We start from the raw sequence: 17,287 nt of genomic DNA, 5'->3' as shown, positions 1-17,287 counted from the left end.
CCTGCCTCTGCCTCCCGAGTGCTGGGATTAAAGGCGTGCGCCACCTCCGCCCGGCATATCTAGTGAATTTATGATTGTATTAGTTAGCCAGAGTTGCCATGGTATCACCACAGACTGGTAGTGATAGAAACACTAGTTCTAGAAGCCCAGTACCAAAGTTTGCACATTATCTTCTCAGAGCAAGGAAAGAGCTGAACACTAGTGCCCCACCGAAATGACACAGCTGTCATATTTTTTACTCTCTTTTGACTTTTTGTCTCTTTTTACTCCAGGATATAGTATTACCTCATATCTCAAGGAGTAGTTTTCACCCCAGTACTCAGATGCTTTTTGTTTTGTTTCGTTTTCATTTTAAATTGTGAGTATGTATCTTTGTATTTTATGTAGACATGAGTATCTACACTTGGAAGCTATAGGTATCAGATACCCTTGGAGCTGCCGTTATAGGCAGTTTGTGAGCTGCTGGGAAACAGACTCATGTCCTCTGGAAGAGCAAGAAGTATTCTTACTCACTGAACCTTCTTTCCAGCTTCTTAGATTAGACTACCTTAAAACAATGACAACAGAAAAACTAACTAACCGTAATGCTTATTTCGTAGATTAGTTGAAGGATAACAACCATACTGAGTAGTTAACTAGGTCTTAGTAATAAACCTCTGTTCTTGTTTTGTTTCTTTGTTTGAGACTAGATCTTACTGTATAGCCCTGAGTGACTTGAACTTGCTGTGTAGGCAGGCTGTTCTTGAATTTAGAGAAATCCTCCTAACTGAGTGTTGCAATTAAAGGCATGTGCTACCACACATAATATGTGTTTTCCTGAGTGGTACTGCCCTCTAGTTTTTTGTTTTGTTTTGTTGTGCTTTTTTTTTTGGGGGGGGGTATGTGCATCTGTGTGTCCATGCATGTATGCAGAGTCCAGGGGAGGGCCGTAGTTATCATTTCCTACTGAACTTTATCATGTTTGTTTGTTGTTTTGAGACAGGGTTTCTCTGTGTAGACCTGGCTGGCCTCAAACTCAAAGCAATCCACCTACCTTTGCCTCCTAAATGCTTGGATAAAGCATGTACTACCACCACCTGGCTAAAGTGTTTTCTTCTTAAATGCTTTAAAAAAAAAATTATGTGACTGAGTGGTGGGTGGTGCATGCCTTTAATCCCAGAACTCAGAAAGCGGAGGCAGGTAGATCTGTGAGTTCAAGGACAGTCTGGTCTACAGAGCAAGTTCCAGGACACACTCCAAAGCTACAGAGAGGAAAACAAACAAAAAAATGTGCATGTATAAATGTTTTGTATGCATGTTTGTGTGATATTCACTACTAGTGTGCCTGGTGCCCACAGAGGTCAGAAGAAAATGTTGGATTCCTGGAACTGGATCAGGTGATTGTGAGCCACTCTGTGGGTGCTTGGGACTGGCCCTAAGTACTCTGGAATAGCAGCCAGTGCTCTTAACTGCTGCGCCATCTCTCCAGCCCTTTATTAATTCTTTGAGACAGAGTTTCTCTTTGAACCTGAAGCTCTTCCATTTCAGTTATTTGTTGAACTTAGAATCTCATCCACTCCCTGAATGTGCCTGTTTTTTGCCTCACAGCTCTAGTGTTACAGGAATGTACAGCCATGCCCAGCTTTTACGTAGGCGCTGGGGATTTGAACTCAGGTTCTCTTGCTTCACAGCACACGTGTTAACCTACTCAGCCATCCTACCAACCCACTGCTGCCATTTTGATACCCAGTTTCTGTCTTCCTTATGTTTTAACAAGTACCTAGCCTGAGTGCCTTGCATGTAGTAGATATAAGAATAAATATTTTGGTTGTATAAAATGAACCCAATCTGTTTTAACTACTATTGAATTTAATAACAAAGAAATTTGAAGACTGTAGAATTTTGCTTCTGTTTTAGCAGTGGCTGAGGAGGTGAGATTAGCTTCATTTTTAGTCTCCTGACAATTTTCAATGTAGCTATATATATTCTTTTCATCAGGAAAAGGCTCCAAGTAGCTCCTCTAATTGCCCTCCATCTACACCAACTCCTGATCCTTCGAAGCCTCGGAGAACAAAGCTTGCCTTTGATGACAGGTGAGGTAAATTTTGTGGGTTTTTTGTTTTGTTTGTTTTTTTGTTTTGTTTTGTTTTGAGACAAAATCTCACTGTGTAGCCTTAGCTGACCTGGAGCTTGCTATGTAGACCAATCTGGCCTCAAACTCTTAGAGATTGACCTACCTCAGCCTCCTGAATACTGAGATTAAAGGTGTGCAATACTGTGCCGGCTGTAAAGACATAAATATACTTTTGTGTGTGCATTAAGAAATTCCAATCAGCATATAAGAAATTCATTTGAATATGTCAGTTCTTATAGGGTTAATACATGTATTTGACCTACAGAACATTCAGGTTTTAACTTGAAAAGCATCTTTTGTTTGGTTTGTCAAGACAGGGTTTCTCTGTGTTTTTGGATCCTGTCCTGGAACTAGCTCTTGTAGACCAGGCTGGACTCAAATTTACAGAGATTTGCCTGCCTCTGCCTCCCAAGTGCTGGGATTAATGGCGTGCACCACCACCTTCCGGCTAGTCCAGCTACTTTTTAACAACCAGTGGCTTACCAGAGACAGAAAGGGTGTGCTTCCTAGAGCTGCTGCCGCCGCCAATGCACTGTGGATTACAGAATCTTCTCAGATAAGAGTGTTACTTTCTCTTGCCTTCTTTTAGACGGTACTTCTCCTACCTGCACCCTATATACTTTTGATTTTATAAAACAACTTAAATAAGTTAGTGTTTAATACTAAGGAACTTGATCTCTGTGTGCTTCAGTAGATTTGCCACAGTAGCACATAATTTATGCTCTTAATCTCTATACATTGCTCAGAACACTGAAATGTTTGAAAATTACTCACTTCTTGAGAATGTGAAAGCTGTAAGATAATAGATTAACTTACTATCTTAGGAAATGTTGACTCTTTGTTTATAAAGAAAATTTATTTTGCAGAAATTACTCAGCAGACCATTATTTACAAGAAGCAAAAAAACTCAAACATAATGCAGATGCTTTGGTACGTAAATGTTCTTCCTGATGTGATTTGTTAGGCTGCTGTGTCCTTCCTGTTTTTTATCTTTGCACTGTGTCTTTACTCAGCACCGTTCTCCTTTAGTCTGATAGGTTTGAGAAAGCAGTGTACTACCTTGATGCTGTAGTGTCTTTCATTGAGTGTGGGAATGCATTAGAGAAGAATGCTCAGGAATCCAAGTCCCCATTCCCGATGTACTCAGACACGGTGGAGCTCATCAAGTAAGTGGGAACTCGGCGTTTCAATGGAGTAACTTTATCATTTATTATTGTTATTTAATTATCTAATTAACTGAATATTGTGAACTGGGAAGATGTGTAGTGTTCCATTTTCCTTAGGGAAGAATTTTAGTGGGTGCTTTATTTAGGTTTGATTCTGATATTTTGAGAATATAGGAAGTTGTAAGATCAAGGTGAAATAGCCTGTTCTTTTTGTCGTTCATTTTTTTTTATCTCAACTCATAGATATACTATGAAACTAAAGAATTATTTGGCACCAGATGCTACAGCTGCAGACAAGAGACTCACAGTACTTTGGTAAGTGTTGTGTATTTTTGCTGGGTGACAGACAGTCCTTGATGAATTGTGCTGTGTGTGCTTTTTTGAGTATTAGCCTTGACTCAGTCTTCCACAAAATCTTTTCTTAGCAGTCAAACAGGAAATAGCTCAGAATCCCTACTGAAAGATTTTAGCTCCTGTCATTCTCTGGTCCACAGTCCTCTTGATGAAAGTGCTGGAGTGGTAGTGATATTAGAACCCTCCATGGAGTCAAGGGCAGCTTTTCTAGACTCTCCTTTCTATATGTGCTCCTGCGGCTTTGTCTCAGAGAGAAGTCATCTGTTCACTTATTCGAATTGCATACTTGACCATGCACTGTGTTTATACTAGAAATGCAGCTCTGGACTAAGTCTGACATCATACTGCCCATTATGGAGTCTATACTCCAGTGTGGAGAGACAGAAACTAATCAATCATGTGAATATATGAACACACCTTTGATCCCAGGAGGCAGAGGCAGGTGGATCTCTGTGAGTTTGAGGCCAGCCTGGTCTACATATAGCTAGTTTCAGGACATCTAGGAAGACATAAAATAGAGACCCTGTCTCAAAAAAAAAAAAATCCTCTTACTCTGTAAAGTGGAGGATTGGGATACTTGTTCTGGAGGTTACAATGTAGGCAAGGACTGGATGGTGGGAAAGAATGGGAAGAAAACTCTTAAAGAGCAGATAGACCAGTAAATGTGAGAGTGGGCTTTAGTGGGTATGTGGACAGGAGCAATAATTATGTGGGCTAAACTGTGTGCTTGAAGGTTGGGATGTTCCATCATACTTGTAATATTAATGTTTCAGTTTTCTACTTTCAGTTTTTAACTTTTTAAAAGTATTTGTGTTACGTTGGTGTAGTTTTAATTTTAAATGTCAATGCCTAATGGGATGTTAGTCCTAAATTTCTTAGTTACTTTCCTTTCCTTAGGGGATGTTCCATATTAATCTGACCTTGTGGTTTTGTGTAAGAGGTAATGCTGACGCTAGGCCATGGTTGCTCGCGTGAAGCCAGTTCTTTATTTCTATACAATAAAAAGATTGCTTGTACATGTAGCCATGTCTAAATAAATACACTGCCCTTTCCCATTGCCTAGCCTGAGATGCCAGTCATTGCTGTACCTGAGATTGTTCAAACTGAAGAAGGAGAATGCTCTGAAGTACTCCAAGACGCTGACTGAGCACCTTAAGGTAAATATGTGTAGCAGTCTGTTGCCTAGGATACAAAATGTCAAACTAACTACTGCCTGAAAATTCTCAGATATGTTTGTGCTTTCTTGGAAAAGCCTTCAAATGTGTATATTGGATTACAGATTTTCATAACTGTATATAACAGCCCATATCTATACTCAGAAATGTTCTTTTCATTTTTAGCTCCACCCTTCTTCAGAATGTTATTTTGTATTGTTTTGTTCATTACATTACTAGGGATTGAACCCAGATCTTGTACATGCTAAGCGAGTGCCTAGCCACAGAACTACACATCCAGCCCAGACAAAGTTATTGTCGTTTCCTAAAACGTCTCTTTTTTTTTTTTAATGTCAAGCCAGTAGCATATAGATTATCCACAAATCCTGCTGTAGTTAGGACTTTAGAACCCCTCCATAATTCACTGTTGCCTACAGGCACAAGGTCTGGTCTCAAATATCTCTTATTCCTTGCCTGAATTCCTCCTTAAACAACCTAGATGGGGCATGTGTGTTCTATTTTCTTTCTGTCTTTGTATATAATACCTCATTTCCCTGTGTCTTTTTTGTTTCCTTTCATCCATCTCTGTTACTCATTGTTGCTTTGTATCATCTTTGAAATCTTCTAGAACCTAACTTTCACTTAATAACTTTTTTCTGTTATGCATTCATACCCATACACACTTTGTTGCTTTTAAATGTTTATTGTTGTTTTTAAAGATCCATTGGGCTGGAGAGATAGCTTAGTGGTTAAGAGCACTGACTGTCCTCTCAAAAGACCCAGGTTTTTCATGCGTTGGTAGTGCATACCTTTAATCCCAGCACTTGGGATACAAAGGCAGATGGATCTCTGTGATTTTGAGACCAGTCTGGTCTACAGAGTGAGTTCCCAGGACAGCCATAACTACACAGAGAAACCTTGTCTCAAATACAAAGACCCAGGTTCAAGTCCCAAGATCCACATGGCTGATTACAACTGTCTATGTTCCACAGGATCTGACACCCCCTTCTGGCCTTTGAGGATACCAAGCAAAATGCCTGTACAAAAAAAAAAAAAATTAGAACATTGAAAGATTTATTTGAGAGAGAGTGTGTGTCCATCCATTTGTTCCCAGAGGGCAGAGGAAGACCTAGATTTTCTGGAGCTGGAGTGAGCTAGAGCTACCCAACTTGGGTTCTGGGAACCAAACTTAGGTCCTCTGGAAAAGCAACAGCTGGGTTTGTTTGTTTGTTTGTTTTGGTTTTTCGAGACAAGGTTTCTCTGTAGCTTTGGAGCCTGTCCTGGAACTAGCTCTTGTAGAACAGGCTGGACTCGAACTCACAAAGATCTGCCTGCCTCTGCCTCCCAAGTGCTGGGATTAAAGGCATGCGCCACCACCGCCCGGCGATTATAAAGTCCTTAAGATCAACCCTAGCTCATTACTTTTGATGATATCTAGTGTCTTAAAAGTTTATGTATGTGTGTGTGTGTGTGTGTAATATTGCTGTTAAACAAATTTATTTTTCCCTGCAGAATTCTTACAGTAATTCTCAAGCACCTTCACCTGGCTTGGGGAGGTAGGTACAATTTTGTTCTCTGAAATATTTTTGATGAATTTATTTATGGATCAGAGTAGAATAGATAACAAAGTGACTGCTACTTTTAAAATATTAAAATCTCTGGTAAAGTATTTAAAATTTTTAATTTTTTTATGTTTATAATTGAACCAAAGGCTTTTTGCAGGCTCTCTCACTGAGTTATGGTTCCAGAGAAGTTTTTTTAAGTTATTCTTTCCTATTTTAGTAATTTAAAATATAATGAACATAATTTTTAAAACGTTTGAAATGAAACATGTCACCTATAGATGTCAGGCTTGGTGGCAGCCCTTGCCCCTGAGCCATCTCACTAGCCCCCAGATATCTTGAGATATCTTGAGTTTTTAATGGTACCTCAATTCTCAGTTTGATTTCAGAGTTATTTAGATTTGTTACAGTGTTTTTGTTTTTGCTTTGTTTTTACAGGGTTTCTCTGTGGTTTTGGTTCCTGTCCTGGAACTAGCTCTTGTAGAGCAGGCTGGCCTCGAACTCACAGAGATCCACCTGTCTCTGCCTCCCAAGTGCTGGGATTAAAGGCGTGCGCCACCACCACCCAGCTTGTTAAGGTGGTTTTAACTTCACTCAGATCTTGGCATTGCCAGAGTACAGTGGCATGGGTGTGATTTATCTTCCATTCCCACATAGACTCCCCTCTCACCTATACCCCAAAATGAAACAAATGCCATGCAATTTTTTACATTTTCTGAGTCTATTTGTTGAGTTCTTGTATTGATGTGAGTTGACATTCCATCTTATTTTCCTTTGTCTACCAATCCCCAGGGCTGAGGTAAAACCCAGGCCTTTTGCTTACTAAGCAAGCACTCTTTTACTGAGCTATGTCCTCAGCATTTTTAATTTGTTCTTTTGAGACAGGATTTCAAGACCTGTATGACCTCCCAGCCTGTAGTGTCCTAATTTTGTAGTGCTCACTATGTGCATGTGAATAATCATCCTCTCTCTCTCTCTCTCTCTCTCTCTCTCTCTCTCTCTCTCTCTCTCTCTCTCTGTAGCAAAGCTGTTGGGATGCCTTCCCCTGTCTCTCCAAAGCTGTCACCGGGCAATTCTGGAAGTTACTCTTCTGGGGGCAGTAGTGCTTCAGCAAGTGGTTCTTCAGTGACTATTCCACAGAAGATCCACCAGATGGCAGCAAGCTACGTCCAGGTTACATCTAACTTCCTCTATGCCACTGAAATTTGGGACCAAGCTGAACAGCTTTCCAAAGAACAAAAAGGTTTGTTGGGCTCTGAATAAACTTTGAGGATGGAATTGTTAAAAGAAACTTTTATGATTTAGTTAATTATGTGGAGAACATTTATTTTATCTTGTGGTTTTAGAGGGAATCATAATCAGTTTGCTAATAACCTTCTTTGATTAGTCACATACTAAATATGACATTGATTAAAAATACCCTTGGGTTGTGCATGGCTCCTTGTTAGATTTCTTGCCCAGCATGCATAAGGCCCTGGGTTTGGTTTCTAGTATGAAGGACAGGGAATAGATGGACTTAATGTATGGGAAGGGACTCAGACAAACCAGTCTTGTGTAAACTGGTTACACAAGCTAAAATAGAAGTAGTTCTTGGTGTAAGACAAAGATGCATCTATTCTGGCATGTTGAATGTAGCTCAGTAGGCAGCACCTTGTTTACCATCAATTTTTCCTTATAGTCTCAATATACCTTAATATAATAGCTGGGTCTGCTAGATGGTTCAGTGCTTGCCACCAAGCCTGAATTCAAACCCTAGGACCTACTTGGTGGAAAGAGAGAACTGGCTCCCCACAGTTGTAGTCAGAGGCTGCTCATTTGTTTCCCGACCTCCCAGACTCAAAATAATGACACAGAAACTATATATATATTTTTTTTTAAATATTTATTTATTTATTATGCATACAATATTCTGTCTGTGTGTATGTCTGCAGGCCAGAAGAGGGCACCAGACCTTATTATAGATGGTTGTGAGCCACCATGTGGTTGCTGGGAATTGAACTCAGGACCTTTGGAAGAACAGGCAATGCTCTTAACCACTGAGCCATCTCTCCAGCCCCACAGAAACTATATTAATTGCAATACTGTTTGGCCAATAGCTTCAATGTATGTCTAGCTAGGTTAATCTTAAATTAACGCATTTCTATTATTTTGTATTTTACCCCAAAGCTTGTGGTTTACCCTTACCAACGCTTCTTTCTCCAGTGGCTATATGGCATCTCTCTGAGTCTGCCTACTCTCTCCTCCTCTATCTGCTTGGAATTCCTGCATTGCTTTACTCTGTTAAGCCATTGGCCTAAAGCAGCTTCTTCATTAACCAATGGCAATAAAACATATTCACAGCATACAGAGGAAAATCTCACATCCCACAGTTTTCCTCTAACTCAACATAGTACACTGTTGATACATGCACAGACAGACAGATAAATGTAAAAGAGAGAACCATTAAAAAATACTGCAGTTGGATTTGTTTCATATATGATCCAAGCAAGGTCTAAATGCTGCATTTTGTTAGTCTCTTAAGGTGCGCGCTCTACTCATTTCCTCCTCATTTGGCCATGCCATTAATGTTAAGAAGAAACTGAATCCTAGACTGTCTCATTCTGCGAACTGCTTACTTCCTCATGCTGTCATTGCATTTGTTCTTGTCTCGTTTATTTCCTTTTTATTGATTAGATTACTTCAGTATTTAAATAATATGTTCTATGTGGTACATCTTATTAGAATAGTATTTATCCTTTATTGTTATTACCTTCATTAGACCTGAGCCAGGCAGTAGTAGTGCACACCTTTAATCCCAGCACTCAGAGGCAAAGGCTTGCGAATCTCTCTGAGTTTGAAGCCAGCCTGGTCTCCAAAGAGAGTTTCAGGACATCCAGGGCTGTACAACAGAGAAATCTTGTCTCAAAAAAGCTAACGGAAGGAAGGAAGGAAGGAAGGAAGGAAGGAGAAAGAACTTCATCATACCAGGGCATGGTAAATAGGCCTGTAGTCCCAGAACTTGGAAGACTGAGGCAGAAAGATTTCAAGTTGGAAGTCAGTCTGAACTACATATAAAAACCATGTCCTTTTTTTTTTTTAATTTTTTAAATTTTTAGTATCAATAGATTATTTATATAGTGGCACTCTGATGAGTATGAAACATTTCCTATTAAACTTTAACTTACACTTTTGACATCCATGTTGACCGTTGCCTAGGTCCATTATTAGGAAATAGAAAATTCATTATGTGCCAGGCATGGTGGTGCTTGTCTGTATAATCTCAGCAGTTGGGAGCAGAAAGCAGTGAGGAGGATTGAGAGTTTGGGCTAGCCTGGGCTATGTGAAACCCTGTCTCGGGGGGTGGGGGATGAAAAACTACCAGCAATATTCTGCCTTTTTTTTTTGTTGTTGTTCACTTAGGAAGAATACTTTTATTTCTATCCTGTAAATTTTTAAACTTCTGATTATAGCAGAAAGGTTGGTTGTAGACTGTCATGGAGCTACACAGGGGCTAGTGTGGGAATCCTGCAAAGACTGCTTTCTACCACTGCTGCACAGACATAACACATAAGAGTGCTTTGAGTGGTACTCCATCTTAATGTGCAACAATTGATCGTCTTCATCAGAGGTACTTCATCATGGAATTCATAACTATGTTCTGTTTAAACTGATGCATAACATCAGGAACTTGGGAGATCCTTGAAGCCTTTAATGTGGGAGACATGCTATTTTACAGAAAAATCAGTGATTCAAAAGAATGTATGATACTTACTGAATGTTTTTAATTTTCTAGAATTCTTTGCTGAACTGGACAAAGTGATGGGTCCTCTCATCTTTAATGCAAGCATCATGACAGATCTGGCTCGTTACACCCGGCAGGGACTGCACTGGCTTCGGCAGGATGCCAAGTTGATATCTTGAACTGAACATATCCTCGTTGCCTCTGATTTTTCCACAACACTGTGTCACATCACAAAGGAAAACTGCCATAACACACCACCTAGTCGACACTAAGAATGAGGAATGGTTTTCTCCTTTTTGGTTTATATTTTTGTTTCTTATAACCCAAAGCCATCAATTGACCCTTTCAATATTCCCAATGTGACAAGTATTTAAATGCTTCTAAACCTGCAGTACATCAGCAAGATGGTTTCAGTAATTGGAATTCCAGTTACAATTCATAAATAATCAAGTAAAATTCTATTTATTTTCAGTTTTTCAAGTTCCCATACTGGAGCTTGTTTAAAGCTTAGTTATTCCTGCCTATAAATTTATTCTGTTGATTTATTTAGCATAAATTTAATGTAGGCATTTTATTTATATATTTGGGGAGCTGTGTTACTTAATATTTTCTAAGATAAGAGTTGACTTGTCCATGACAGGACATGTTCTTTCTATAGCTAATTATCTAATGTTATTTCAAGTCTTACTACAGTTTTATTATTGTAGGATTTGTGCTTGGTATTAAGGATGCTCTTCCACATGTGAAAAGTCACTTAAACATGAGAAGATGGCATTCTACATGGGTGCAAAAGCAAAGTGGGTCTGGTTTGATATGCATTATTTCAAAACTGTGAATGTGTGTTAGTAACACTAGCAATCACAAGGTGACTACATTGCATCTAATGCATTACAAAAAAGCAGATAGACTTGCTGGGAGAAGTACATTATACTGAATGGCTTCATAAAGGACAATCTAAAACTGTGGGTTTATCAAAACCTTGTATTTTTTTTGTTTGTTTTTTTGTTTTACTCATTTGACACTTCATTGAAGCAGAGTAAGTTACTCCTAAAAACGAGCAGAAGACAGTAATCCAGTTTCTGAAGGTCGCAGCCTGTTTCATTGGTAATATTCGAAGGTTGACATCTGCAGATCTCCCCTATGGTGGAGAGATTATGATGCTCATATATGACCATGCAGTAACTGGAGCTTGGAAGGAGGTGTCACAATGTCTAATGTGGAGATAATGAATTTCTCTTTCCACAGATCCTCATCAATGATGTATGTTTCTGACGGGATCAGAAAACTCACAGTAACAGCTGGGCATGGTTGTGTGTGCCTATAATCCCAGCACTGGGTAGCGGTGACAGGCTACATAAAGCTAGACACTGAGTTTGGGGCTAGCCTGGGCTAAATGAGACCTTGTCACATTAAAAAAGAAAATTCATATTAGGAGAGTACCTAACTTGGCTCATTGTGAGCTCTCTTGGAAAGGGGAAAATAATAGGGGTAGTGCTTAGGAAGCCAGCTCTGTAACAATTCCTTATCAAACTACTGTTCCCAACAAGGTGCGTATAGCAGTGAAGGATGAGGAATGTCTCTCTTCCTTCTTTTTAGTGCCCCCGTCATGTCTGGTGTGCCTTAAATCTTAACTTTAAATGATAACTCTACAGATTGTTTACAGATAAAGTTTTATGCTGGGACCAGATTAGCCATGCATGGTTGGTCCTCTACAATAATAATTTTAAATTCTCTTTGATTTTAAATCTTCCTTTAGAGTCACATTAACATAGATCCCTTCAGAAAAGCTAGTGCTTTGGTACCTGACTTAGTATAATCAATTGGGTGTAATGCTGCTTCAGAAAATGGCTTTTCCTTCTCATTCCAAAAATCCATCCAATTGGGGAGGAAAAAAATCCCTGTTATTAGTAGATGATTGTTCAGACTTGAAATGGGAAAGGGGAAGAGAGAGAGAATATCTTCACATCCAGCGGTGTTGTGAGTCCTCTCTTCTAGTCTCTCTCACCACCTGTTTCTAAAGATAGTGGGCTTTGTCCTGCAGTCTCATATTCACAGAGCTTAATTGCTTTGTACCTCATTATTTTTACATACCATTGAGGGTTGATATCTATAGCTTACGCTGAATATAAAATTTTTCCCTTGGAGAAATTGCCTCTGAAACCTTTCTAATTTAATTGTAGTGTGTTTAAGGAATACTTTTTCTTCAGAGGCCATCGTCTCCTCTCTTGTGCTAGTAACTTACATGGTCTAACAGTTGTGTGTCCTGTCCTTGCCTCTTCTCTCTCACTCCTTAACTTCAGGGAGGTCTTAGAAGTGGAACAAGTGCCCTTTGGGCTTTTAGACTTTAGCAGCTGCAGTGCTGGCCTCTGCTTTCCAGCTCTGGTCTGTGTGTCCTCAAGGTGGCCAACACATTCTGGAGTGACACTGATGTGTTAAAGCAGAGTTTCCTACATGTTTCATGGTGCTGCTTTAAGAAATTTTCTCTTTAAAAAACTGTCAGTTCTTGGAGAATGAAATTCTTTCATTGTGGAGGATTTTCCCCACCAGGTAGAAACTCCGATCCTGAGTAATTGAACTTTTGATGTCATAGTGTGTGAGCATACACTCTCTCCTCTGTGTCTTTTCTCAGACGCTCTGTGTCAGTCATGTCCAGCACATACCTTGATTCCTTTACAAGTGACCATTCCTCCCTTCTCAGTAGGTGCCCTCAGTGGTTTTTAGCCATTTAAAACTTAGTCTGAAACTTGTATTCAGTGTATAGTTAGTACTAGAAATAGCAACTATCTTTAATATTCAGTTCACTGCTCTAAGATCACACTCCTGTTCCAGGAGGCAGCAGCATGCACCATTAGACTCTGGACAGGCATCTCACATGATTGCAGTGTGGGAGCTGTCAGTCATCCTGCCTGGGAGAGACTGGGCTGTGGGGAGCACTCCCCTCTGGGCATTCAAGATTACACAGCCTTGCCCATGCCCCATACTGGCTGGAGAGCACCCAGCCCTTTCCTTGCTCAGTAACACCTTTTTCTGGGCAAGAAGTTTTGGAGTCACTTTATTATTGCTGCTGAAGGAAGAAGATTGATCTCTACTGATTTAATTCTCCAATATTAAGACAATTCAGAGTAATGTGTGCACGCACCCACACTTGCCTGTTTTTCTGGGAAGCTCTTGCACTAGGGATTTATAGGCATCTGGGCTGCACTTTGAATGACACACTTGTGGCTTTAGAGTAGCTGTTGTTGTTTTTGTTGTTTTGTTTTTAAATTTAAATTGTTCTTTGTTTTTTTAATTAAAGATTTAATCAGCTAGATTAGGCAGCATCATTTGTATTTAACCGCTGAAACTTTGGTACATTGATGTTTAATGAATGAGCTTGCATTGTGTAGCCAGGGCCTACAAAGGTTCTTGTCAGAAGTACAAGTACTGCCTGAGGTCAGTGCTCAGAGGAGTTTGTAGTGCAGCCAGTTAAATAGCTCCATTAGATGATGCCTAGCTCAGTTGAGAAGGGGGATGCTGTGTACTCTTCTAGGTCTGAGGGTATGCAACTTTGGATCTTAAAATTATGTACACATACACACTTTATATATATGTATGTATGTATGTATGAAAACATGGAATTAGTTTGTCAAATGTGTGTGTTTAGTATTTTAGCTTAGTGCAACTATTTCCACATTATTTATTAAATTGATCTAAGACACTTTGTTCTTGGCACCTTGAATATTAACATTCAAGGGTGCAATGTGTATTCCTTTAGATTGTTAAAGCTTAATTACTATGATTTGTAGTAAATTAACTTTTAAAATATATTTGAGCCCTTCTGTAGTGTAATAGGGCTCTTACAGGGTGGGAAAGATTTTAATTTTCCAATAGCTAATTGAACAAAATGGCTTCATTGTATATTTTGGTTTATAGGAGTCTATAGGTGTCTGGGTCCCAAGGACATCTACTGAGGATGCCTGTTTTAGGCTGGGTGGTGATAGTCAGACTAAACCTAAGTGACTTGGGGAGCCAGAGCACTTTGCTCAAGTCCATAGACTCCTGTATCTCATGCTCCCTTAGGATGTGGAACACAGATCCCATCCATCTTCACATCTCAGTTGGAGAGGCAGACTTTTTCCAGTAGTATTTCACACCTAGTGTTGCTGTGAGTAAAATCAGCAGAAAAAGTAGTGAATGACTGGGAAGATGCACTGAGAAGGCCCAGTTGTCACATTGGTGAATGTACCTTTCACATACTTGTGAGTGGAGGCATTGAGCTTTGACTTTCAGACCCTGAAATCAAGCCAGCAAGTAACAAAAGTCCTTAAGGTTAGAGAAGGCCAGGAGTGCTGGTGCATACCCTGATGCAAAGGTCAGCCTTTGCTGGGTAGTGAGCCTGAGCTACTGAGACCCACTCTCCAAGAAATAAATAAAAGTCATTGGGTGAACAAGGTGTGGTGGTGCATGCTTGAATTCTAGCACTCAGATTGTCAGTTGAGTGCACTACTAAGGAAACTGAGAAAGAGGATGTTGGTCTGCGGAACTCCTGTTCACATGTTAATTAAAAAGAACTTGCTGTCTCCTGAGCAGGGGATGGAAACAGAAGCTACACCTGTTTTGTAGATGGAATTTAGAACAAGGTGTTTGGGTGAAGTCTCAACAAAGTTAGAGGTTTCTTTCAGCTTAAATAGCTAATTTTTAAGAAGTTGATTTTCAGGACTGTCCGCATGCACCTCTCTCCTTGCTGTCGTTGCTCAGCTAAGCAGAACTCATCATCCTTAAACCCGGAGAAAGCTCTCAGAAGAGCGTGGACAAGCTCCCACCCAGAAATCCTTCTAATACTTGGCTTTGATCTTGCTGCTTCTGTGTTAGCTTCCTTCTCAGCTTTTAGCCACTGGGTTTCTGCCTGTTCTGTACCTCTCTGGAAGACATCAGTTTGGAAGTCTACCTTTCAAACCAATGCCATGGCTTCTGTATTGTTGAGCTTGTTGTTGTCTCAGAGGTGTCCCCATTATGCACACACCTGCACATCACTGACATGAGCATTCAACAGTACTGGGATGGGGTGGGGCTCACCAACAGCGCTGGCTCACTTGGCAGGGCCTGCAAAGGCCACACTTGAGGGCCAGATGCCCAGTTGGTAAGCACACTTAGGGAAATTTCTACCTAGCCTCCGTTTTGAATGATTTTGAGAAGTTTTATATATGGAGGATGGAAATGCTTATATATTTATTGAAGATCTTTTTATTTGAAATTAAAATCATTTGGTAAATAATGGTTTGCTATTTGGGGAGGGTTTTGGAGGGGAAGTAACACGATTGATAAAGTACAGGCCTATTGCCTCTGCAGAAAGGCACTGTTGCTGATAGGAGGCTTCATCTTGTACATGATCCAATCTTTGTTTTACGTTTCTTTTATCCAAAATATCTAGGCATCTGACACTTTCAACCAAAATTTCAATTATATACTGTGATTTTTATTTGTTGCAATACATTAAATTTCAGAGGTACTTTGGGGCTCAAAAGCTAGGATTTCTAAGTCAGTATGTGCATTTCACATAATAAGCTGTTAATGGTGAGCAAAGTATTATATACTAACTAGATTTTCCACATCTGTATAGTATATTATATGTATTTTGTGGTATTGAGATTATAGAAAGTTTAGAGTGTCAAACATGCGTTTAATGTGTATTTTTAAACAAATTTATGGCAATTAAAATATTTGGAGACAAGGGTATCACATTTCAATTTGTAAAACTCTTTTTAACTCTACTGTGTCATTACGATGCTTTGTATAATGCCAAACCATAGCTGGAGAAACTAAGTTTAATAAATATCAGATAGCTTTTCTGTATAATGTTTATATGCATGTGCTCTCACTTCTTCAGTTCCTACTGTGATTTCCTCCTAGAGTTGCTCTTTTGTATCTTAGAGTCCAGTCTTACTCTGTAATGGTCTCATCCCACCAGCATAGGTCTCATTTTCTGGGTACAGAAATTTTGTACTCATGGCCATAGGTCCTTATGCATGGATATCAATTGTCCTGCACCAATGGAAATCTTCAACCCCTTTTTTATGCTCTTGAGACATAGACTATTATTGTTTCATTTGTTATTTATTTATTTTTACTATTTATTTGTTGAATTTTGTTTTTGTTTTTCTGAGACAGGGTCTCACTTTGTAGCCTGGCTAGCCTGGAACTCATGATATAGACCTGGCTAGCCTTGAATCAGCAGAGATCCGCCTGCCTTTGCCTCCACCTCCCTGGTACTGGGATTAAAGGCGTGTTCCACCATGCCCAGCTGCGGTGATATTTTATTTGTACTTTAACAAATAAAGCTTGCCTGATGATCAGAATGGGGAACTAGCCATTAGTTAGCCATAGAGGCCAGGCAGTGGTGGCGTACACCTGTAATCCCAGCACTTGGGAGGCAGAGACCGACTGGATCTCTGTGAGTTCAAGGCCAGGGTTGATCCAGTTTAAAAGACAATCAGAGCCAACCGGGGAGTGGTGACACACGCCTTTAATCCCAACAACAGGGAGGCAGAAGCAGGCAGATCTCTGTGAGTTCGAGGGCATCCTGGTCTACAGACACAGTTCCAGGACAGCTATGACTGTTACACAGAGAAGCCTTGTCTCAAAAAAACAAAACAGAGAGAGAGAAAGAGAGAGAATCAGAGCCAGGAAGTGTGGCTCTCATACCTTTAATCCCAGTATTTGAAAGTCACATACTTTTAAGTCTAGCACTAGAGAAATGGAGACAGGAAGGGATATGGCTGGGAAAAGAGAGGAATATAAGGTGGAAGGAGACAGGAGCTCAAAGCATTCAGTCTGAGAATTTATGGAGACAGGATCTTGCTCCCTTCGGACTGAGGATATGGTAGAGGTAAAAAGTCTCTGTAGTGACTGGCTCCTTTACTTCTCTGATCTTTTCAGCATTTACCCTGATATCTGACTCCGAGTTTCTGTTATTAAGAACAATTAGAATTTGCATTACACCCAGCTTATTGTTTTGTTAAGTCAGGCTTTTCTTTGGTTTCTGTTTCATGTTCATAAAGTTATAGGCAAAGTCTTATAGGCCTCAGGTGGCACATGCCAGCCTAAAGAGTTGTTTACAGAGCAAAGAGCCGTGGTCTACTCCGCACAGACTGACAGTTGTTGAGCATTGCCTCTATCAAGCCTGGTGTAAGATTCGTTGAAGAGTGGGTGTTCTCCACACCTCCAAGGTGGAGCAGCTC

General features: G+C 39.9%; 1 protein-coding gene across 2 annotated transcripts in view; it reads left to right on the top strand.

Annotated features, from left to right (window-relative positions):
• Aff4 (AF4/FMR2 family member 4) overlaps positions 1-15,902 on the top strand; it is an 86,923-nt gene extending 71,021 nt beyond the window's left edge. For both annotated transcript variants that reach the window (XM_041665136.1, XM_041665134.1), the window contains 8 exons: positions 1,978-2,072; positions 2,980-3,043; positions 3,143-3,279; positions 3,523-3,594; positions 4,697-4,790; positions 6,300-6,343; positions 7,372-7,592; positions 10,122-15,902. In XM_041665136.1, the coding sequence (XP_041521070.1) occupies positions 1,978-2,072; positions 2,980-3,043; positions 3,143-3,279; positions 3,523-3,594; positions 4,697-4,790; positions 6,300-6,343; positions 7,372-7,592; positions 10,122-10,249 (855 nt within the window). In that variant the 3' untranslated portion in view covers positions 10,250-15,902. The remainder of the gene's footprint in view (positions 1-1,977; positions 2,073-2,979; positions 3,044-3,142; positions 3,280-3,522; positions 3,595-4,696; positions 4,791-6,299; positions 6,344-7,371; positions 7,593-10,121) is intronic.
• The last annotated feature ends 1,385 nt before the right edge of the window (positions 15,903-17,287 follow it).

Source organism: Microtus oregoni, unplaced genomic scaffold, assembly GCF_018167655.1.
Source record: "Microtus oregoni isolate MIOR12 unplaced genomic scaffold, Mior012 000015F_ref0000493, whole genome shotgun sequence".
Taxonomy (NCBI): Eukaryota; Metazoa; Chordata; class Mammalia; order Rodentia; family Cricetidae; genus Microtus; species Microtus oregoni.
This window is presented reverse-complemented; position numbering and strand designations above follow the sequence as displayed.